The sequence below is a fragment of the Epargyreus clarus genome, unplaced genomic scaffold (assembly GCF_041222505.1).
Source record: "Epargyreus clarus isolate Ecla_fem2 unplaced genomic scaffold, WU_Ecla_fem_2.2 ptg000007l, whole genome shotgun sequence".
In the NCBI taxonomy this organism is placed as follows: Eukaryota; Metazoa; Arthropoda; class Insecta; order Lepidoptera; family Hesperiidae; genus Epargyreus; species Epargyreus clarus.
In genome coordinates, this window is record NW_027332215.1 from 14,772,517 (window position 1) to 14,797,564 (window position 25,048).

At 34.5% G+C, this 25,048-nt stretch overlaps 2 protein-coding genes across 3 annotated transcripts in view; one reads left to right on the plus strand and one right to left on the minus strand.

The window, feature by feature from the left end:
- The window catches only part of Bmptp-Z (protein tyrosine phosphatase), a 33,297-nt gene extending 22,568 nt beyond the window's left edge, over positions 1-10,729 (minus strand). The window contains exons 1-2 of the mRNA XM_073074805.1: positions 10,346-10,729; positions 5,936-6,097 (exon numbers count right to left, since the gene is read on the minus strand). Coding sequence (XP_072930906.1) covers positions 5,936-6,097; positions 10,346-10,432 — 249 coding nt within the window. The 5' untranslated portion in view covers positions 10,433-10,729. The remainder of the gene's footprint in view (positions 1-5,935; positions 6,098-10,345) is intronic.
- A 582-nt stretch (positions 10,730-11,311) lies between these two features.
- On the plus strand, positions 11,312-24,726 carry ArfGAP1 (ADP-ribosylation factor GTPase-activating protein 1). Of its 2 annotated transcripts, none has more exons than XM_073074808.1 (9): positions 11,312-11,714; positions 11,816-11,983; positions 12,098-12,211; positions 12,598-12,749; positions 13,498-13,621; positions 13,933-14,055; positions 14,634-14,767; positions 19,161-19,328; positions 20,038-24,726. In XM_073074808.1, the coding sequence occupies exons 1-8, from the start codon at positions 11,655-11,657 to the stop codon at positions 19,321-19,323; spliced, it is 1,038 nt and encodes a 345-aa protein (XP_072930909.1). In that variant the 5' UTR covers positions 11,312-11,654; the 3' UTR covers positions 19,324-19,328; positions 20,038-24,726. The 2 variants fall into 2 exon arrangements, with proteins under 2 accessions (XP_072930909.1, XP_072930908.1); XM_073074807.1 differs by having other exon boundaries at positions 11,313-11,714; positions 13,495-13,621.
- Positions 24,727-25,048: the final 322 nt, after the last annotated feature.

The following is a 25,048-nucleotide window of genomic DNA, read 5'->3' on the forward strand; positions in this document are numbered from 1 at the left end:
TTATTATAACATCGATATTATTTTAATACTGAAATTTAAAAACAACATCTATATCTGATATAATAAACAAAGCCGTTCTATATACGACTTTATATAACAACTACATAAGTGGTAGCCGAAAAAATAAAGATATCAGAAACCCGACAAAAATGTTTTATTGAAAAAAGTCAATCGCAAACATGATTATATAAGCATGTCCCATTACGAAACCACACAATATCTTTTATCAAATATAGAAAAAAGTTACAATGAATTCTCCAGAATCATTACAAGTCGAATGAAAATAAATACAATCAATTAGGTTTCCTTGTTAGCTCACGCCTTACGAGTGTAATTGTTCGTGATATAGAAAGTGGATACGACTACACAAAGACCTGCTATTTGTTTTATTAAATACGAGAAAAGCGACGTACTAAGTTTTACAAACCCTTCGGAAGTCGGATGTAAATAAGTTTGTTACAATGTAATTGTTGTTTAGACGGTAAGTGTAGGCGTTTATGTAACGGTTCACTTAAAAGAAAGTTAATAATGGTTGGCTTGCATCAATTTAGTTCATCAATGGCCACTTAATAGATGTACAATCAAGGAAATGTTTCGAGGTGAACTTGTTCATTAAACTAGAACTTTTCCAGCGGTCACATGTCGCCTGGGGACTGCCTTACTATGGTTAATGGTTACCAAGGCTGATTACGAAGAAAGAACGTGTAACTGCATTCAGTGGAAATGTGAATAATACAGTTATTTTAAGAATTGAAAGTTATTAACACTTGCATTAGTGTGAGTAAGTGGGTCAGTAGTTAGGAAATTCAAGGATAATAGCGTGCCCGAGGGACAAACAGAATGCATTAGTTGATTGCATGCCGACCTCGATGCAGCAAGTACATAATAGCCAGTGTAGTCGCGTACGGAGCCACTGCGTGTGCCGTGTGCCGTGTGCCTGCCGCACGTTACACTTTACACGCGCCTGCACTTTTATGATTGTTTTGACCACTTATCAAATATTCATTAGATACTTGAAAAAAGTAATTACATAAACAAAGCGGGTTACACAGTTATCGGTGCAAACTAGCAAATTAATTGATACTTTAGTCGCTACGTGAAGTTAAGTTACATGAAAATAAAGTCACATTTTCAGAATTCTTAGAACTTTGTGGACATGCCATCGCCTTGAATTCACTTACAGGAATTAACATTTGAAGGACAACTTCACCGATTAAGGTAATTAAATGCACGTGTAACTTAACAGCACGTAACCCACTTGACACTTAATATAGGAATCTAACATATGAGGCAATTATATGAAAAATTATATAAAAAAAGCTGAATATTCTTGCAATTTTTATAGGCGAGTAAAAAACGAAATATTATTAAATGATTGGAAAATCACAAAAGAACCATATTCATTACGGAGTAATATTTAAAATACTGTGTGTATTTTTTAATATTCTACTACTTAGAATAAGGTATAAGTCTGTAGTTCTCAATTAGTGTCACGCGTACTAAGTTACTAAGGGTCGTTTAAGTTTGATAGCTAAAGTTAACGCGAGCTACGAAATGTTGTCATAGTTATGTTTAACACAGCGAAGGATTGAATACTGCTGCTATGGTACAAGATTTCAGCCCAGAATCAGAATCAAAATAAACCCGCCACGACTTCCATCGCGTAGCACTTATTTATAAAAAACTACCAGGCAGCTTAAATGTTACTCTTATAAATAATTATATACAGAAAAAGTAACCCATCTGTCATGATCTGTCTAGGAAAAAATACGTTTGAACAGTATCTGAATTGAATGTGAAGTTCAGTTGGTCGAATAACGAGCGACACTGATTGATCTGAATTTAACCCTTTAAGGCTGTTCAACTTGTTTTCCGAATTTGTTATTATTAAGGAGAAAGTTAAATCAACTATTAAACATTCCTCAATAGACATGTTTGATTGACAGATTCAAATATGACTAGTATCCATATCAGAAATATCATTGCAAATTGCAATGAATGGGGGTAAACGACCTTTTCACAAAACATGGCAACGACCATCTACCCATTTCTAAGAAGAATTAGCCATCACATACAAAAGCAGAGTCGAACGTTGTTTTGCAATGTAATCAACGGCTAAATTTTTGACAGACCTAATGGATATTTTTCACGATGGCAAAGTACTTGAAATATTTGTTGCTATTTGCGATTTAGAAGTAATCATTCTATTTTCAATCTGATACAAATGCGGAAATTCAGGAATATTTTGAAATGCACCTTACACGTATATTATGTGACTCATCGTTTACGTTACGTTATTACTGTTATTAGCCGTCCTATGCCGCGGGGTGACGTCGCAGCTTGGCGCAAGGTCTACGGGCCTCGAGGAACCCCTACTTTCCCGGGAAATTAAATTTCCTCAGTAAGTACAATGCTCGTTGGTGTTATCGTCTGCCATGAGGTAGCAGTACATCCTTGGGTCTTCGACCTATGCTAGACATCAAATTAAGATATTTTTCTCCTGATGATCGGAGAACATTTTTCCTATGGCAAGGGAGCAGGTACCGGCTGCGGCGTGCGGGAAGCCTGAGAGCCGCGAAAACTCTCAGGGAGAGTGGCTTGTTGTCGGCGCGCTTGTACAACCCTGGAACCCTCAGGTTTCGCTCTAACACTTTATTTTCGACTGAGGTACCTACCAAAGTGTATCAAGTAGGCGCTGAAATTAATCAGGATCGGATGGAAACCATAAAAACCATCACAGTGGTGGTACCATCACACCTTATGTGGTTTTATGGTTAGTGGTATATTTTTGTGACTAGTGGTTTTTAAAAACAAGTGCTACGCGATATAATCCGTGGTGGGTTTATTTTGATTCTGATCGGAGTATCGCACGTGCAGAACAGACCTGTTGGATTTTATGATCTACCTAGGGCGCTATGTACCTACAGCGATCAATGTAATATCCCTAGTACCTAACTGTGGGCTGCCAAGTTACTTCCTGATCACGGAAACTCAGCGACAGCGGCATTGCACGTTTGCGGCTGAAAAGTGTCGCATCCGACTTCCTGACTTTGATGTGACTCATCACAGCTTTCAAATTAAAAACACAGACTAACGTTAATGCACAATAGAGAAGACCTCTAAAATATTAATTTATGTTTTTTCCACGCTATGCGAAAAAGCAGGAACTCTTTAGCATAGGAAAAATATTGTCCATTATCTCCTGTAGGTATATACCTGCAGGAATTTTAAATTCACTCTCTTTGTTCATTAGCGTCTTATCACGAAATATGATGTTATATCAGCTTCCGCTCGCAGTTACGCCCACGCACTCTGGCTTGTGCACGGATTTTATATTTTTTGCAGGATCTATATACATAATTATTTATTTTTAAGAATGTCGAGTTCTGAAAACAAATTCCCTAAAATCCTTCCAAGATTAACCCGCCCATATAAAAGCATTAAAAAACGGGTTTAGGTATTAGGAAAACAGCAAAATAAAAATAAAACTGATTGCAGTGTTAGAGTAATAGAGAGTTAGACGGCCGAGGAATGGTTATGTATTTCGCGCGTATCTTGTGTGTTTGTAAACTTCTATATTACTTCGAATTTCCCAAACGGCTGGATGCAACAGTTATGAAATCGTTATATTTACCTTAAAAACCCATGTGTACATGTTATAAAATACAAAACAAAATGACGGTTTTTTGGCGCGTAATTGTATCGAGATCGAGTAGGGTATCCAAATAAAGGAAATTAAAAGAGGATTACAAAAATATTTAATATTGTGTATGTATATACTTTTACTTAGTCTGGCCATAAATACTGTTAAAATTAAAAGTAACTAATATATTACTTTTTTATTTGGAATGTGTCATTCGTATACGATTGTTAATTGTGTTTTCTTATTTTCGCGCCAATATATTGTAAAATATTTTGTGATATTAAAATGGAGTGGAGTGATAAAGATAATCGAATGGCTGTGATTGCATTACATAAAGTAAGTATGGAGCCAAATACAACTTTTAAAAACCTCCATACGCTTGGTATTAGTCAAATATTTGGGTACCGGGCTATTGATAGGTACAATGAAACCTCCTCTGTTTTGTGACAGAAGACAAAAGATTTTATCTCGGGAGATGAACATAGCACCTAGAATCATGTCACGTATTTTAAAAATGATTTAGGACTTGCAGTCTATAACAGACGTAATGGTCATTTCTTTTAACTGATAATTTTAAAAAGAACACGGTGGTAAATACAAAACAAATACGTAAGCGGTACGCAAAGGGAAGTCACAAAAAAAACATCTTTACGGATGAGATTGTCTTTTTACAATTGAGCAATATTTTAACAAACATAATGACCTTATTTATGCTAAAAGGTCTAAAGAAGCTTCGCAATTTGTCGACAGCGTACAAAGTGGGCATTATCTAGGGTGGGACTTCAGAGATGGTTTGGTGAGAGTGATTAGCTATGAAGTAGTGACTGAACCATATCTCTTTGAAAAAGGTATCAAAACATTAGCACAAATGTATCAAGATACCATTCTTGAGAAAGTAGATAATCCTCTTAATAACATCATGTTCGATAACCGAGAATGGTCCTTTTAGGCGTACTCGGCGCCGGGTCACAAAGCTCGATCCAACCAATTTTTGTTAGAAACGAACGCTCCGGACTTCATCAGGGCTGAAGACAGGCCGTCTCCTAGTGCTGATCTTAATCCACAGGATTATGATTTATGGTCCGTTTTAGAGAGAAAGCTTGCTCTAAGCGCCATGATAATTTGGAGTCCCTAAAACAATCCATACGATTGGCTATGAAGTATTATCCCAAAGAAAGAGTACGTGCCGCTATTGATAACTGGCCTCAACGTTTAATGGACTGTAATGCTGACAATGGAGACTACTTCAAATAAGCTTTATATATTTTTAATGATTTAATATTAATGTATTAAATTAACACACTATAATAGTAATACATTTTAAGTAAAATAAAAAAAAATGTTTTTCTTTCTAACAATATTTATGGCTAGACTAAGGGTGGGTTTCATCGAAAGCCCGATTAAACGTTGCATTAATGTTAAATATAACAGTAACTTTGACGGTAGTGATGGAATGTAAGAATACTGTGTTGGACCAATTGATTTGTCATTAACGTCATTTCTGTCGTTGTCACCGCAATTTTTATTCGAATATGACATTTAGGGAAGTTCACAAATACAGTAACTTTAACCGATCGAAATTGAGCGGTTAAAGTTAAGTATTAGTTATGACGTAATTTCAAACTCAACTAAAATGGTGCATCTATTTTTTTTCTTAACCATGGATTTGACGGTTGGTTAGGCCTCTGTAATAGTTAAAGTTACGTGATGCAACCCACCCTAAGTATATACGAGTAAGACAGTAACGTGACTGACTAAATGACTAATTGAATGCCAGAGATGACAGGTCCGCTGAACTAAGAATTTTGAAATTTTTGCACATTGGTTCTTAAGTGAGCACTATGAAAGTAATTTTGAAAATTCCACCCCTAAGGTGCTAAATAAAACAGACGTGGAAAGTTTGAAGAACAAGATTCAATTTGAAGCAATCACTATGATATTTTGTATTCGGCTTTCTGAATAGAAATAATGAAACACCTACTTTGCCACTCTTGGAAAACCAATCCCTAAGGGCGTAAATGGGGGTTGAAAGTTCGTTTGACAAACCAAAATCAATTTTGAAACAAACACTTAATTTTGTTTTCACAATATAAATAATAAATCATACTTTGACGTTTTTTGGAATATCAACCCTTAAGTGATAAAAAAGGTTTCATTATAGATATGATATAATTTTCTCGTAACCAAAGAAAATTTCATCGACATTATCAGGAAACATAACCTTCCATCAACAGGACTTAAGGTTTTGAATACTTGAGTTGAATAGAGATGGAAATTGTTTCAGCAACCTACCTTCACCAGATTAGCATTGATGTAATCCCTCTCGCTTCGCTTCAGGATGACGCGGCTATGGTCGTACGGGTTCACATCCCTGTAGCGGTTTAGTGGTTTGTTCTGCGGCTTCTTCGCCTCCAGGCAGGTGTATTTATAAGATTGACACTCTCGTCCAATTTTCTGTGAAATAAAAATAGTTTTAATGTGAGTTGTATTACTTACGAAATTGAATGCTACCGTTACTACTTTAACATAGTTACACACATAATTGGCCAAGTGCGAGTTGCACTTGCACACGCAGGGTTCCGTACCCAATTCCATATTTGTTATAGAGGCAACCGTTACACATACTCTGCATAAAAATGCGGTGGTTATCTATTACGGTTCAAGAGACGGAACCCTGTGGTAGACGGATAGACAGCGGAGATGTAAAAGGGTGCCATGGTGCCAATTTTACCGGGTAAAAAACCCTAAAAAGCTTAATCGCTTAAGCACGATAGCGTAGCGTGGGTTACAGCCGCCCCGGGTTGTATTAGCCGCCCGGAGCGTAAGACTAAATAAACTAAGTTGACTGAAAGTGTTCTTATACAAATAATTATTTCATTAAAGATTTAATACAAAGTAGAGAAAACGTTTAAAACTTATTTGTTATATGTCTCACTGATTTACTTTGTCATTAAGGCAAAATTTAATTTGCGAAATCATTTCGCCCCGTAAACAGTGACACCAAGGGCTACCCGCCACCCAGCATTACGAGTGTGCTCAATTATAATACATGGTAACAGCGCTTCTAAAGCAATTAAAATAAATTAATTTATATTTTATTTTATTTTTCATAAATTGAATAAATAACTATACGTATATCGACCGCAATGCATATACTATCTGAGAATTACCTCCATTCGCAAATTCGCACTACAAATACAATACAGACTTTATAAAAAAATCTTCGAAGTCATTTATGGTTCCGTAGAATAGAAAATTTCTACGTAAATAAGAGATCTTACTTCTTTTTTTTTCAAATGTTATTTTCAACAGTCGCTATTTTTTTCAAGACATAAATCTTAACATAGCACAATGTTATATATGTAATTATTATCTTCCTTTGCGACCAATCAGTTATTACATCTGACATGAATATGAACTGAATGTTGGTTGTAAGTACATACCATTCATTGTTTTATTGTTATATGATTTACATATCACAAAAGTGTAGTCGTTCTATTTGTCTACACTAATATTATAAAGAGGAAAACTTTGTTTGTTTGGTTATAATGAATAGGCTCAAAAACTACTGGACCGATTTTAAAAATTCTTTCACCATTCGAAAGCTACATTATCCACGAGTAACATAGGCTATATTTTATATGAAATATATTTGATAAATAGATTTTGATGCGGTACAAAGTTTGCCGGGTCAGCTAGTGAGTTATATATTAACGGCCAAACATTAAAATTAGTAGTACCTACACGTTTAATTAAGTATTTATCATAAGATCATAACTCTTTACTATGCCCACTGTTCTGTACGGCTTTCTCTCCATATGACGCGAAGGTCTGGAGGTTACAACACCACACTGCTCCAGTACAGATTGTAGTATATAGTATGTATATATAATATGCACTTTAATTATATTATAATTAAAGTGCATAGGTAGGATTTTTATTGTTTAACCAAACGATTAGGCAGACGTCCTACCTGACGGATAGTAGTCAACGCCGCCTATGGACATTTGTAACACCAGAGGAGTCGCCAATGCATCGCCGGCTTTATATGACAGCTCTTTTTGCACCTTTTTTGAAGAGCCCCATGTCATAACTCCGGGAATACATCAGGAGGAAGCTCATTCCACATCTTACACGTTCGCGGCAAGAACGTCCGTGCAAACCGAACCGTGGAGGACCGCCACGAGTCCGTTTGGTGTGGATGGAACTTCATCCTTCGGCGAGTGGTCCGATGGAGGAATGGTGACGTAGGCACCAGGTCAAATAGTTCCTCGGAACTCTCACCATTGTAAAGCACACATACTAGGGAAATTCGATTTCCCCATACAAAATATAACGACCGATTACGAGGAAATTTAATTAATCCATTTTAAAAATGCACTTTATTTTTACGCCCGCTTTTTCATTAGTTCCTCTTACATCCGTGGCACTATTGGTCTAGTTTCGAAAACATATAATTCTCATCATCAACCCATTGTTGCCGCAGTGCTGGACACGGATCCTCTCACATGACCAGAAAGTAGAAGACCATACTCCATAGACAAATATTTTAAGACTTGACAAAATTCTCAGACGTTTCATAATGGCTTTCACCACAATGTTTTCCTTTATCATTAAAACAAGCGATAAATAATTTCTGATAAGCAACAAAATCTGGATACGAAGCTCGGACCTTTTGAGGCTGAATTTCAAACCACTAAGCTATCATCTTTTTTAACATTCCATAATAATTTACATAAATTCATAACATTTGTTATGTAAGGCAAACCACCTGATTTTATGTTGTCACAGCCACCCGTCCGAGTTTATAATTAACTGTAAATAGAACAGAAGTCCCACTTATGTTGATCACAAAAGTTTTATACTTGGTTGACCCAGTAAACAAAGTTAGCATTACAACTACTTGTTCTATATATAACTTCTATATTTAGCCCGTAACTTTGTTCGCTATTTTATTACATTAAAATATTTATAGAATTGCTTAAAGACATTTTATTTTTCGCAGTGAGAAATCGGATAATAATAATTTTGGTTGGAAAATAAAAAGATGCGTGTCTTATTAACACCAGGATGTTTTTTGCTTCAGGTTAATTATAGCCATATATTTTAATAACCCCCCCATAAGTAAAAAAATCAGTCAAACCATTTAAGAGAAGAATTATTAAAGCCAGTATTTGAAATATGAAGCTTCTAATCGTCCTATATGATGTTACTATAATGAATGATCCTAACCCACATGTGGTTAGCAGACAGGGAGAATACATGATTGTTGTCAAATATAATGCAAGCAACAAAAAGTATAAGATATATTTTGCTAAGCTTTATTGTATGCACTACATTGGGAAGTTAGTTATTTAAATAATTGTATGTGGAGGTTCCACATATATGGATCCCATATACAATGTTCAAATAAATCTACATAAAGTCACCATAACTGATGAAGTTGGAGGTTTAATGATAGAAAAGCAATATATTTTTTTTTTTAATTCAACCATAATAATTATTGGCACAGTAATTCGCAGTGAGCAATACACAAAGATAACATCGCACTGCAGAACATCATCAGTTTTATTCTAGCAATGAGCGAAAAGTATAATATTATTGAGTTTGCAGTTTTTGAAGTTTTATTTCAACAACCTAATAAGAGAGACGCTATGCAGATTTCATGATGAATAATCTATTGTAATCTTCTTATCCAAAACAACAATATGAGTAACAAAGTCAATTCCAATATAATGAATTACCAAGAAAATTAAACTATTATACCCACATTTGAAATAGAATGATGATTTTCTATTTTAAAGCATGAAATTAAATGTTCTTATGTAATGTACTCAAACATATATTTAACAAAGTCACAATCAATATTTTTTTATTTGCATAACAACTGATACATAAAAGTTAATAAGTCACGTTGGTTTATTTATAACATTTCGATATAATTAATGAGAAAAAATCAGTGCACACATAGATAAACAACTTTAGTATGTAAAAAATATCAAAGTGTTGCACAACTATAAACAATGAAACAGTATTGTTTACATTTTTAACCAAATGCAATCAGTGATACACAATTATCCACAACATTTATCATTATCGTCATACTTATATTGTAACAATGCAACAAAATTGCATTGAAACTTTGATATTGTTTTTACTATTAATATTAAATTGCAACGTGACTTTTTCTTATGTAATGCCTACATTTTCATTACTTTTTCGAAATTGATAATATCATAATAATTTGTGTTACCCACAAATATTTGTCATTTCTGAAAGCAACCATAAGCATTATACACAATCCACTTATGAATTATTTCAGGTTGATCAGCTAACTTGCAATGAACCAATTTTTGCTTGAATGAATACTGAGCTGAGTGATACCTTACACATGTTATGCAGGGTAAGGAAAAGGGAAACACAATTTCCAGCACTAACCCTGGCTGGAAGTATAGTTTGGAAAAACTTTTTCCTTACATATAAGGTAAATATTTGTTCACAACTATTTTGTAAAAGCAATAAGTACAAAGTAAAATTCGCGATAGGTGATCCAGCCGGTCGTAGTTTGGTCCGCATACGCTGTCTTTCCGTCGCCGTGATGATGACTTATTTCGTTTAAACTAGGAATCCTGGCAGTAACTAGTGCGTGGCATACTTGTCGTTTCGTCGTAAAATAACGCGTTACTCCTACGCTACACGTACCTGATAAACGATGGGCCAGGCATTGCTGTTGGCGATGTCCATGTACTCCGCCTCTACGTTGTTCGAAGTCATCTTGCCGTCGTTCATAGTGGAACTATATCATTTCAGACTGGTATGAACAAAGTATCGGTATTTTGCTACAGCCGGATGCCGAAAACTCGCGGGTTGCGAGACGATACTGTTCTCACGCGTGATCACCGACAATGTTCAGGATTTATTCAGACACATCCGCAACTGAAGGGAGTCGGCGGCTAAATACGCGTCGCATGGATGGAACACTTCGTATAGATAGAACTTGAACGGGTTTGTCGTGTACTATACTAGCTCGCCTTCCTGCCTGTCTTGCTTGAATTGATGCACCGCTGTGCTGTCTATTTTGATGTTGTCCGTCTATGTTTCAATTTTCTCCCAAAGAGTATAATAAACTTTTTCTACTAAAATTACGTTAGAGTATTTATTGTAAAAATATCACAATAATTTAAGATTCGCTCTGTAACTTAAATGTTAAAAATATAAATATTTGAATTTTAAAAATAGAAACGTTTAACACAGTACAATCATACATCTATTAAAATAAGACTGTTATTTCTACACTACTTAGTACTTTAAATAAATATTTTAACTTACTATAAACTAAAATACTGCTGTATGAAAGAAATAGAGTAGAATAGAAATAGAATAGATTTTAATTTTTTTGTAAGTTTTGACTTTTAAATTTGTGTCCTAGAAAAGGTTTGCTTACATGGATACAAAGCTTTTAGTTCAAAACAATAAGGCCTCTTAAATTTCGTAAAAACAAATTATTACACATGACATGACAAAAGTTTATTGACATCGAGAGGTCGTTCGTATGTTCGTATTTAAATAAGTGCCATTTGTATTTTAGCGTTTTCACCTAAAAGCTACTATCATTGTTAAATAATAACATATAGCAACATTAACATTTATTCCGTATCTTGATTATATTCTTTTTGATCTTGACTGTTGTCTATGAATCGTAATTTGCCAACTGGCTGGAACTTGGAACTAGACTGGAGATAATGGATTTTGTTTGATTTGACATGTAATTTCGTCGTGTCGATGGCTCAGGTCGATTCGATCTCAGTCATATTTCATCACTAGCACAGAGTGTAAAATCAGAATTACAGTATTATCTCAAGTCTAGGTTAGTCCATCAATAGATAGGCCTTTTATTCTGTAGGTAGTCTTGTTCTATAACTTGTTTATTCAATTCTGTTACTGATTTCTTTGTCGTGGAGTGGTTGTCTATCGTGTCGTAAGTGGACCCTCGCTTAGGATTGATAAAATAATGGCTTCGCCGCGGACCCGACGTAAATTGAACTCCATCCGCACTCAAGATGATAACCACGTAAGTATTTTAGTATAAACAACAGGCCGTATGGTCTGTACGTCACCATATTTACTGTATACGTAGTCCAGTATAGTTATAGATTCGTGGATTTTTTATAGAAATGTTTCGAGTGCGGCAGCTTGAATCCCCAGTGGGTTTCCGTGACATACGGGATCTGGATTTGTCTAGAGTGTTCTGGAGTACATCGGAGTCTAGGCGTACACCTCTCGTTTGTTCGTTCTGTTACCATGGACAAGTGGAAGGATATTGAGTTAGAAAAAATGCTGGTACGTAAGTTTGTATTAATCGAATTTGTTTTATTATTATAACAAGACAGAAAATCGACTTACATGTCTTCAATTATTAAATAACATACTTGTATGAATAATGTTGTATACCAGGTAGGGGGCAATGCTAAGGCGCAAGCATTCTTTGAGAGCCAACCTGATTATAAATCTGAAATGAAAATACAACAGAAGTATAACACTAAAGCTGCAGCAATGTATCGTCAAAAGGTATGCTTCCTTTCCTTAATTGGTATTATGTGTACAAAATGTTTTAAATGCTGAGTAAATATTGCATTGACATAATAAAATCACTAAGGTACTAGTAAGTACTCTAGTATACTGCAAGGGTTGAAAACTGTATCCTAGACTAATCAATAAGACATAATACATTCAGGACAAACATGAGAATGTCAAACAAAACGAATGTGTGTTCAATTATTTTGGGAATATTCTTGTGCTATAAATAAAGTATGATATTCATATTTATGATGTATATTATATGTTTATTAATATTCCATTTAATTGAACATGAGATTTGGTTGTATAATACAAGCAATTTTATTTGGGATTACGTAACTTACTACTTAATAGATTATTATATTGTGATATATCAGATAACTGCGCTTGCGGAGGGTCGCAGCTGGAGTCCAACTGATTACAAGCCCGAGGTTATGGAAAAGTCATCGGAGTGGAATCAACGAGACTTCTATTCATCGAACGACAATGCTTTCCACACAAGCGGTTCCGACAATAATATCAGTTACCAGTAAGTGTTATAATTTTAGTGTCGATTACCAATATTCTTAAGATAATAATTAGGTTAAATTTAAGTTATTCATGTTAATTTTTTTAACATAAAATGGACAGGCTACCGATGAGGATGCTGCACTTGAAGCAGTAGTTTGCACGCAGGATAAATACAGTATAGACTTGTTTAAAATATGACCTTGGTCTTTGAATGCAAATACTTTAATTATTTTTATAAATATTATTGATGAATATGATGGTGAAATATTAAGTACAGTTTCTGTAAACTGAAATGTCATTAGTATGTCATAAAAATCTTTCAGGTGAATAGAAATTTGTCATCAGTCTTAATGCTTATGTAGATAGACATATAGCAAATGCAAATAGCAGATATAGTTCTGAGATACTATTACGGCACGATTCACTGTGCCCACACAAGTCTCCATTCTCCGGGACGGTACAGTTAATTGATGACGTCACAAATGCCTCTGAATTAGGCCTTTATTATTCGATTTCAACAATCAAAGGAGTAAGAAATATCTTTAACCAATTTACCTCCAAACGAAAGCAATGTCTATAAGTTTGTCCTCAATACGAAATGATATATTATTTATTTATTTATAGTAATAATTATATATAGCATACTGGCAATCATATGGCTGAAAATTCCAACGCTTTCATTTATCTCACATTATTTTAATGGCCAAAGTTTCATGTTACGTAAGTTAGTGAACGTGACACTCAAGGTTGTTATTTGTCAATAGCAGCGAGTACGGTAGCGGACGGTATACCGGATTCGGCAACTCGCAGAAACAGTCGCAGTCCACACCCATGTCGCCAATACACAGCGGCAACGAGGTGGTCGACAACACACTCGCCTCACTCGCCTCGGTACGTAATGTTCTATTACTATTACTAACAAGCATTACATACGTATTGTATTTTGTAAACTACGCATATCATGTCACGTATCGATTGTGTTGAAATAGCACTATTCTTATTTTCTAATACTAACAAGTTCATAATTATTTTGTTTAGTAAAGTTTCCATTTCATTCTATGTTTTTTCTATTATAGATGCACGACCGCGTGTCGTCAGACTTTGCTTTAACATTATTTTTTATCAAAGATGGTTTGGAAATCAATGAAAAGGCGAAATCACTCGTTATGAACCTCCTTTGACATTATTTTAATATCATTCAGGGTTGGTCGATTTTCACATCATCGGTGACGAAGGCTGCTCGATCTGCTACAGAGAATGCGGTGCGCTATGGAGGCATCGCCACCCAAAAGGTTTCCGAGATGGCATCTACGGTCACGGAAAAAGTATGTACTTAAAAGTAATATAACCATGAGCTCGAAATTTCAGTGCTGTTTTTGGTAATCGGACAATTGAATGTTAGGTACTTTAAAGGGAAAACTTTCTACTTGTATATTAAAAAACATTTATATTTCACACATTTTTTATCAGTGCACAGTTTTTATGTCTTCGTATTTTACAATGTTTCTAAGTATTACAGTAGCATGTGTCCACTGTGGAATAAATTATAAATTTATATGTAATTGGCACCGTAGTTCAAGGATTTTAGCGACGTGTTTGTTTCGAAGAAATACCTTCCTCGCATTGGTGCATAAATTCTACTGTATAGTAAATTAGTGTTTATTGATCAGTGACATTTACACTTATAAGCAAAATTGTTAAAAAAAAATCAGCAGTTTGTATAAGGTAAGCAAAGAAGGTAGATAACATAATTAGTGACCACAAGGATCTGAGACTATTAGTTTTAGGTTGGTGAATTAAGAATCAACTCGAATTTTTGCAAGCGTTTCATATTGACTTAAATATTGTTAATAATTGTAGTGTTAATTAAATCGAAGTGTACATGAAAATGTCTGTTTCACAGGTGAACAATCGCGGCGGTTGGAGCTCGCTGGGCGGGGCGAACGACACGCGGCGCATGAGCAACTCGAGCGCCAACTACCCGTCGCACAGCTACGGTGCAATGAAGAGTTCCACCTCGGAACCCTATTCACAGTGGTTAGTCTAAATAATAAATAATTCGCCAAGTACGAGTCGAACTCGCACATGGAGGCTTCCGTACCACCAAATGTTCATTATTTTTTACTTGTTTTTATTCATTTTATTATTTTCAACAATACTTAGTTATATGACACAACAATAGATGGCGTTAGGGTGATTATGAATGATACATAAACAACATATAATACAATTAAAATAAGTATATTAAAATATGTTTTATGGTTCTTATTTGTATTTATTATAATACCAGTTATAGTAGTAAACGGATTGTAAAAATTTCAACCGTCTTCCTAGTACGGTTTAGTAGTTAGACCGGTTTGTTGTATGGAGATCCCCTTTAATATTTAACTTTAATTTATTTTTAGTATTTATTGTTATAGCGGCCACCGTTATGCATCCCATGTAAAAATTTCATGTGTCTATCTATTACGGTTCCGGAGATATAGCCCTTTGACAGACAGACAGACAGGGAAGTCTTAGTAATAGGGTTCCGTTTTTACCCTTTGGGTACGGAACCCTGAAAATTACCATAAAGTAGTCAGATGCACTCTTAATGCACAAATTACAGTGTCACGTCAGTCAATTACAAGCTATGTAAACGATTATTAGCCCTATTGTGTAGTGTCCTTGTCGTAGCTAATCACTGAACAATCCAGGCTTATTAACTTGCAGTTTTAACATGACCATGTTGACATATCCGTTATATTCAGGCTCCACTTCTGGCACATTAACAATTGAGCGTTGTTATTACTTATTATCTTCTTCTTAAAGTGCCTCTCCATACTATTGAAGGTTGGCTATCAGCTTCTTGCTACCCTCTTTGCTTTTAGCTCTGCGAAATAGCTCAGCGGCGCTGGCTATTCCGGTCCACTCTCGGATGTTACGTAACCACGACTTCTTTCTCCTGCCAACTTTCCGTCTTCCAGCGACCTTTCCCATCATTATGAGTTGGAGGAGATTGTATCGTGGATGTCGAAGAACGTGGCCCAAATAGGAGACTTTCCTTTGTTTTACTGTGAGCATAAGTGCGCGCTTCTGGCCAACTCGCTCTAGAATTTTGACGTTGGTCACCTTCTGAGTCCAGCTTATAGACAGCAAGCGTCTGTATGTCCACATTTCAAAAGCCTCTATTCGCTTACGAAGGTCTTCTTTTATGGTCCAGGCCTCACATCCGTACAATATAATGGGCCAGATGTAGCAATGAACCAAACGAGTTCGTAGCTTGATATTGATGCTACGACTACATAGCACTTTCCTCATTGTATTGAAAGCACTGCGGGCAATTTCGATTCGCGTCTTTATTTCTAAATCGCTATTCCAATCCTCGTTTAGCCATGTTCCCAGGTATTTGTACTTCTGAACTCTTTCTAGATTTTGACCTGATACCGTAATTCTCGTGGTGGAGTGAGATGTATTAGAAATGACCATAAATTTCGTCTTCTTAACATTCATTTTAAGACCGGCTTCGTTGCTATATACCTCTAAGCTGTCAACCATTTGTTGAAGATCAGCCGCTGTAGACGCTATCAAGACTGTGTCGTCAGCGTAACGTAAGTTATTAATATTGCGGCCATTTATTTTTACGCCACAGTCATGGTTATGAAGAGCCTTGGTTATTATATCTTCTGAGTAAAGGTTGAAGAGGAGAGGTGATAAAATGCATCCCTGTCTTACCCCTTTTTGGATAACAACAGAATTGGTTTCTTCTCCATCTACTCTTACAGTGGCATGTTGATTCCAATACAGGTTCCTGATGAATCTGATGTCTTTGTCGTCGAGGCCAACGTCCTGTAGTATGTCGAGCATTCGACCATGTAGTACTCGATCAAATGCCTTTTCATAATCGACAAAGCAAAGAAAGACATCCTGTTGCATTTCTCTGCATTTTTGGACCAAAACCTGTATTGCAAACAATGCTTCTCTTGTGCCCACTCCGGATCTAAAACCAAACTGATTGTCACCAAGTTGTTCATCACATTTTACCCTGATGCGCTCGTGAATGATTGAAAGAAGTAATTTCAGTACTTGGCTCATTGAACTGATTGTCCTGAATTCCTCACACTTTTTCGCATTGGGCTTCTTTGGGAGAGTAATAAAGACTGATTTTAGCCAGTCGTCCGGAATTTGGCCTGTGTCATACACCAGGTTCATGAGCTTCGTTAATGCATCCAAATTTTCTTCTTCCACCAGTTTAAGCACCTCTATATAAACGTTGTCTGGACCTGCAGCTCTGCCTGTCTTTGCCTTGAGTAGTGCCTTTCTGACTTCATCTTTAAGGATTGGAAGTCCCTCATGTATGTTTGTATCGGCATTCGAGCTTCTTGAGGCGTCCGCAAACATGTTCTTAATGTATTTCTCCCATATACGTTTTTTATCCTCGGGGTCTAATACTGGGAGATTATTTGCGTCCACTAGTTGGTGCGTTGGGTTTTTTCTTCCTACCATGGCTCTGATCTCTTTATGCAGATTGAATGCATCATGTTTGTTATGAAGCACTTCAAGACGATCACACTTTTTACTATACCAGGTGTTGCGGGCGTAGCGAACTTCTCTTCTAATTTCTCTGTCTATGCTTTTGTACTGCTTATCGTCGTTTTTGTGAAGTCTTCTTTTCTCCATTAGTTGATAGATTTTTTCGGACATCCATGGCTCCTTTGCAACCCATTTGTCTGGTTTCAGAATGTCTGCGTTGATTTTATCTACTGTGGTTTTAAGTTTGGACCATTGGTTTTCAACAGACTCCTGTGAATGCTTAGCTTCCATAGCCCATTCATTAATTTCTCTTGCTGCCTCTGATTTGCAATTCGTGCTACCTATCTTTCGTATGTTGACTATATTGTTGGTCCGTCTTTTACGTATTCTCTTTAGGACAAGTAGGATTTCTGCAACCACTGGGTTATGATCCGATCTTATGTCAGCACCTGGGTATGTTTTAGCGCTCTTCACACAGTTTTTGAATCGACTGTTGATCATAATGTAGTCGATTTGATTTCGAACAATATGGTCGGGTTTATGACGAGGCGAGGTCCAAGTGTATAGTCTTCTAGGTGGTAATTGAAAAAAGGTGTTCATAATGACAAGGTTTTGATCTTGGCAGAACTGAACTAGTCTATCTCCTCTGTCATTTCTTTCGCCCAGTCCATGTTTCCCCACAGTACCTTTTACTTCTCTCCGACCGACTTTAGCGTTCATGTCTCCTAATATGATGTTAATGTCATGCTTCTTGGTTACTCTTATTAGTTTTTCCGTTTGCCTGTAAAATTCTTCGACTTCTTCATCTGAACCTTCCGTGGTGGGGGCATAGAGTTGGATAATATTTAAGTTTCTGGGTTTTGACTGGATTTGAATCATCATAGCACGATTTGATTCAGGCACGAATGTTGTAGGTGTGCTTAGCGCTTTTGTGTTTATGATCACTGCTACCCCATGCATGTTTGACGATTCCTCTGACCCAGAATAATACATTATATGGTTGTTATCCACCCGGTGTTCACCATGATGTTTCCATCTCACGTCGCTTAGTCCAAGGATATCAATGTGGAGTTGATCCATTTCCTTGCACACATTATATATTTTCTCTGGACTGTTAAGACTTCGTACATTCCAGGTTCCTATTTTAAATGGCCGCCCGGAGATTCTTCGCACCCCTGTCCCATCTAAGGGACGCCGGGCACTCGGGGCCGTGGTTATATTAAACTTTTCCATGCTGATTTACTAGGGAATGTTAATGCAGTGGTTTCCCCTTGCCTTCTGCATCAGGCATTTTTGAGGTTATTTACTCCTCTAGGCCGCTGTAGCCTCTTCTGACCGATTGCTCGATTAGGTGAGTAGTTATACCGCTACTGACTCGGTCGCCAGGGCCTCGTCTGTTATCCAGCATGTTATCTGTTATCTGTCTGTTATCTGTTATGCATATTGATGGTGCATATTGAATTACTTATTATACAGGTATTATTATAGAAGCACATAGTAATATGGTGACTTCTTTTCTTTGCATCTACTAACATATATACAATTTTGATAATAGCAAAATGAAACCATAATAACATTGTAGAGCACAATAAAATGTGTCCAAATTTAGAAAAAATGAATGCATCAATATGCCATTGAATTTGTTTCTCAAAAATTAATGTTAAAGTAAGTTAAAATACAGTAAAAATGAAGAGATCGTTGTTTATTTGAATGCACTTAATTTCTGGGAATATTAATGAGGTTTGATCAAATCCTTTTGTGTTTAATATGACATTTTTATGGAAAGGTTTTATTCCGTGTAACATCAAGCAGCGATATTAACGACAATCTGTTTTTAATGTTAACCGAACTTTGGGCCTTTTTTCTGTAATCTGAGCTGCATTCTGTGTTCATAAATGCTAATGGTAAAAATTTACAGGAATGAACAAACTCAGCCGTGGAAGGACTCGGTCGCTACACGCAATAATCTCGATACTCGCGATTTGTCCACTGTTGGGGTGTCGAGCCCACCTCCGGACATCAAGAACATTACTATCAAGAAGAAGCCAGATGATGATTCTTGGGACTGGCTTAACAATTAGATCTGGTGAGCACAATATATTGTCACGACATCAGATAACCATTTTTATGACTTGTATTAATTTATACTCGTTCCTAAAAATGATTCGTATTTAATATGTAAATTTGTGGCCATATTAAAAAGAAGTATTAAGTGACACTGCAATACGAAATTGAGACATCTGTTGCTTTTTTAAACCATCAATATAAGCGCTTCTGTATTCTGATTTAAAGGGTGTGTAAATAGCATGCTAGGGGTGTAGGAAAATAATTAACGACGCGTTCAAGTTAGGTTCAGAACACACGGAGCGTTTCTAGCCGCCCTCGTGCGCGGACGATGTAACGAAATACTTCTACGATAATGTTTAATAAAGAGTTTCCATTTTCATGGTGCAATTTATTTTTGCGGCGTTTGCGATTGTCTGCTGTTTCCGCTGCAACTGTGGACAACATAATTATACCGATTTCCTTTTGTCCTGTCTGTGGTTGTGGTGCTACGACCATTACGTAACCGAGCAAAACAGCTACTCTACGTCTCCGTTTGGGATGGGGAAGGAAGCGCTCCGTGAGTTCTCACTATTAAATTAGTCATCAGGCAATAATAGTAACAAGGATCGTATAATTGCAAATATTACTACAAATAGGTATTACAAATTTAGATTTAGTTATAGATTTAAAAATAATACCTCTGAGTTATAATCTGCATGTTTATAACTAGTTGATATATTACATTTCAGATTACCAATCTGCGAATAAACTGCTGTATCGTACCGCTATCGTTCAATTGTCGTGGAAACTTTTTAGAAAAGTAAGTTTTACAATGTAGGAAAAATTATTCAGCTTCACACGAACGTATGAATAATGAGATATATAACACATAAAATAGTGCATTTATGGAATGACTATTGGTTTTAGACAAATTTCCTCAATAATAGTATATTGACAAGAAAATACTTCATCAGTAATAGAGCCCAGAGGCCAAACTAAAATATGTGAAATTTACAAAATACATAATAATAGTTAGATCCGTAAATCTATGTAATGTAACATTAAGATCTTTGTCAAATACACATAAACTAATAGTTGGTTTGATTTAGCCTGAACTAATAACTTGAATGATCTACAACAAGTGCCCTTTCAGTGTGACCCTGCTGTGATAATTATTCTGCAGCATGATATAATGCCATTGATGTCCATAGATTTAAATCGTACTTGCATCGGGCATTCAATTGACGATCAATGCTAACTTTAGTTCCTTTAGCGTGGTATCAGTATTTTTCTGTGCCATACTGTCATACAATTTGGAAACGAAGAAATTTGATACTGAAGCCCTTAACTATGTATTTATGGTTTAAATCTGTGAATTATGTTAATAAATCTCTATTATAAAAAATTTATTTTTATAATATAATGATAGCTTTAAATAAAAAAAAAGCTAGCTATGCTCTATGTAAATTAAGGATAGCTATAAAAGGTGAAGATTAACATGATTCATGTCATGATTTTGTAGGGATAGTTATGAAATTAAGCACAAGCAAAATCGCATGCCTAAATATTTCTCTGACAAATAGTTCAATACATATTATATTCGTAATTCGCAATTCGTTTTCATAAAAAATATTTTATAAGCTAACGTATCCAAGTGGTATTAATTCCGTTGAGCCTAAGATATAGTATTTTTATAGTCACCTTTTTAAAGCAATATTATTAATACACCAATAAAAATAGTACAGTACTTTTTTCTAGCGAAATATTATTGGAAGCTGGAAATAAGTGCAAAAATACGACATCTACTTACATTTAGCTTGCTAGTATTATCCTAATCATACTATTTTTTGGCAAAATCTATTCTCATTTTTAAGCGAATGAATTTCTTGCAATTTTTCTGGCAAGTAAAAAATATACTTTTTTATTCCGTCATTTAGAAATTTATAGAAATCTTATAGAAATACAAATCATTCATTAAGATTGACTACGCTATATAAAATCACATACTCAGCGGTGTCGATTTTAAGCATTATAGACAGTGAGTTAAATTGCACCAAAATTTACCTGACTGGCCGATATTTATATGCATAGCAGTTACACACTGACACCTTAATTGATCTACACATATCTTTACACCGGTTATTAATAATCTATCTGTCCAATGTTCCGCGTACCAAAGATCGATCGTGGATTTCTGGTTTCGACAAATTCCAATCTGTAGTAGAAAAAATGGATAGACTGATTATTGATAACGGATCTTAATCACTTCTATACAACAAAGGACCACTGATGAAAGAATAGTAGTGAGAGCAACATATTAGTTAGCTGATCGAATACACATAGCTACAGTTTTTGAAATAGAATTTCCTTTTTATCGTGACAATTAGCTCACATGTAAATATTAACATTATCTGCAACTACAATAACAACATTATAGAGTCTCGGAAGGTAATCTAACTAGCTAGAGATACAGAATTTTACGAAATTAAAATTTTAGATAGAGAATAATGGAGATATATTAACAATCGAAATCGTAATCCCATGTGCATTTCCGTGCAATGTATTTCCATCGAATGTTTTAAGTCTGTTAATAAATTTAGGATTATTGTACAATAATTATAGGCCTGCCTATAGTGTTTATAAAAACTTGGTCTCGCGGTTTAGATAATATAACATGTGCTACGATATGTACCTACAAAATTTTAACAAACGGTATATTTAAACTATAACGTAATGATTGTGAGCCAAATTATTAAGAGCCTAAAATAAGTATTGCTTATATTATGCATAAAAACATTCCTATTTATTTATTATCTTGAAAGCAATGGTCGTGGTAAGATTTCAAATGAAAAAAAAACTGTTATTACTCATTCAATAATTTAAATTTTGTATTGTGATAACGCGTAGAAGTATGTACAAATGCTTTTATAACAAAAAAATAAAAGAAAGAAAAAATTAGGAAGTAAGCATATCTCAAATAATTATATCTACTATTTAGAATGTTATCGTAATAGAACTTATATTACTTTGTAAGATAAAGCGAACATTAATTTAATACGAGTTTCCGCCCACTTACTTAGTCTTGTTATCCATACATTTAATATATTAAGTGCAGTTATTAGACAGTATACTACATGTGGCCTTAATGGCAGTGGCAAAAGGTAGGTGAGGGTTTGTTAATTACCGTAAAGCAATCATATGGTTCCGATATAAAATCCTCTATTTTACTGTAAAATGAGATATAGTAACTTAAGACAATTCTTACACATTTCATACAGAAAGACAGAAAATACAATTAAGAAAACGAGGAAAAATATATTAGCTTACGCGACACGCTAAGATTTACGTTTAACATTTCTACTTTCAAATGTCGATCATGAATTGCTCGGGTTTTAATATTTCGTTAAATTATTTCGCCTAAAAGGGCCTCGGAATTCTAATTTTCCAGGGACCCCGGTATTGGTTACGACGGCCCTGATTACAGAACAGATTTTACAGCGATAGTGTAACAACTATGTTATTGACAAAACGAGCAATGCAATGCCAAAATATGGACAGGTATTTCAATTTTTAATTGTTGTCTATGAGATTGTTTTTTAATTGTAATAAGTAGAAAAAATTATCTGTTTGATGTTAAGATGGTGCATATTGAAATTGATGTGAAATGTGTGTGCTTACGGATACATGCGCAAGCCCACACTATCTGCACTCAAACTGGACAGAACTACTGGCACTTATACGTATTGTTTCCGACATAACATACATATTACCTACTTGTTTGGCATTCTATTTTGTATCATTTTTATGGGTACAATGTTGTATTTATTAAATAATTGATAATTAGTTTACTTTTATATACCTAATTGTTATTTTTTAATATTGCATCAATTATAACATTGTATTGAATGATAATGTATATTGTATAGAAAGCGCAATTAAACTGAATGTGAGATATAACTGTACGTTTGTACGTGCCGATGTGCCTATAAAACTTTATTAAAGTCGTTAGTTTCAAGACTCAAGCTAGTAAATGTGTTCAATTCTTTCAAGCAAATAAACATGTACAAATAAATGTATGTAACATTTAAAAAAGCGTCCGTCTCAGTCCAATGTGGTTAAATGAGCAATATTATCAAAATATTTATTTATGTAATCCATATTTTTAGCAAGTATTTATGCTAATTATTGTAAATAAGAGGTAAAAGGTATTTTAGCAGATTTTATTGCACTTTTACCTTTATCACATTACTAGCATCTACATTAGACAAAAAGTAGCTAAGTTTCGTGCCTACAAATATTATTAAGTTTTTATAATAAATTAATTACTTAAAGGTAAATTGTATATTTAAACCCATGTCATCTTAGGGTGTCATCTAATACCACAGCTTATGTCTGCAAATCTGCTGTTCTTTCTCTACCTCACTGAATGAAATGATTATTATCTACATTGTATTTTATTGAACATGAAATTGTTACTTGTATTTTATTATAATTTCATTCTTCATCTTCTATACAAATTATGGCAATATTTTTGTAGATATAGTATTTTTTACATTATACATATTATCTATATTTTTAATGTTGTAATTTAATGTCGTTTTCGTAAAATCGAGATGATAGTGTAAAGATAAGACATTTATTAATTCGATCCAAATAAAATTATCAATGAAAACTTATTAAATTAGTGTTCTACTATCTTTATCGAACTGCGTCGTGTAATTATGTATTTAAACGCGTAGCAATAGATAGTAGGCTTGAATTAGTACAACCAAATGTGAGTTGGTCAATTTATAATAATGCGATAATTTATTAATGCTATAATATAATATTTATTATGCTAATAATATAAAAATGACGGCGGGTAGAAACCTACAAGTTCGAATGCCTTTCATTATAGTTAAATTTAGTAACAATTTGAATAAGTTTTAAGATCAACATTTTCTTTATATTATAAAATACTTTTTTATTTGTGTGTAAATTACTTTAATTTGTATAAGGGTATATATACCTTTTTACTAAATAGATAAATTAAGTAGTATAATGAAATTATTAGTTATTGGCCATTGACACCTTTATCTCAAGTATCTGAGTGATGTCTGTTACACAAAAAAATGTGAAATTCACTTACACAATTGTAAAGTTTACTTACTTTTTCAATATCAATATAAATTTACCATAACTCTAAGTATAAACATAATACATTGATAATAATGAATATCAATTTGGTATACCCGTTTTATTACATCATTCAAGATCATTAACAATAATTACGTGTTATGTAATTTTGTAACAAACTAAAGTAATTGTAATAATCATGGACGGGATATTTTGTCACATATTGTTCATAATTCATTGGAAATTATTATATATTACAGAAATTGTTTTATGATTATAATACACTTATTATTCGTATTTAAATAAAGGAGGATGATAGTTAAGTGTTTTTATTTTTCTAATTACATTGAAACATTCATTAATATATTTTAATTGAAAAAGTAAAAGATATTAACTCTAATTGAAACAAATAATTTAATTAAAAAGTCTTAAACCCGACACTAAACAGGCTGAAGTTAAATTTCCAAAAACGCTGAAATAGTTATTTCATTATTTTATCCAGAAAGCCAAATGCAAAGTTTCTTTATAGGCATGTGCTTCTAAATCAAGAGTTACAACAATATTATCCTACCTAGAACCTATGAGTAAAATTCCACTTTTGCGCTTTAAGAGGCCGATTTTGATAAAAACTTAAACTGAATCATT

Bases quoted from the DNA above. Each gene is read 5' to 3' on its own strand.
- ArfGAP1 (XM_073074807.1), top strand. From the start codon at position 11,655: ATGGCTTCGCCGCGGACCCGACGTAAATTGAACTCCATCCGCACTCAA. The intron at 12,212-12,597 runs GTATGCTTCCTT...GTGATATATCAG, and splicing joins CAGCAATGTATCGTCAAAAG to ATAACTGCGCTTGCGGAGGG. The intron at 14,768-19,160 runs GTTAGTCTAAAT...AAAAATTTACAG, and splicing joins TCGGAACCCTATTCACAGTG to GAATGAACAAACTCAGCCGT.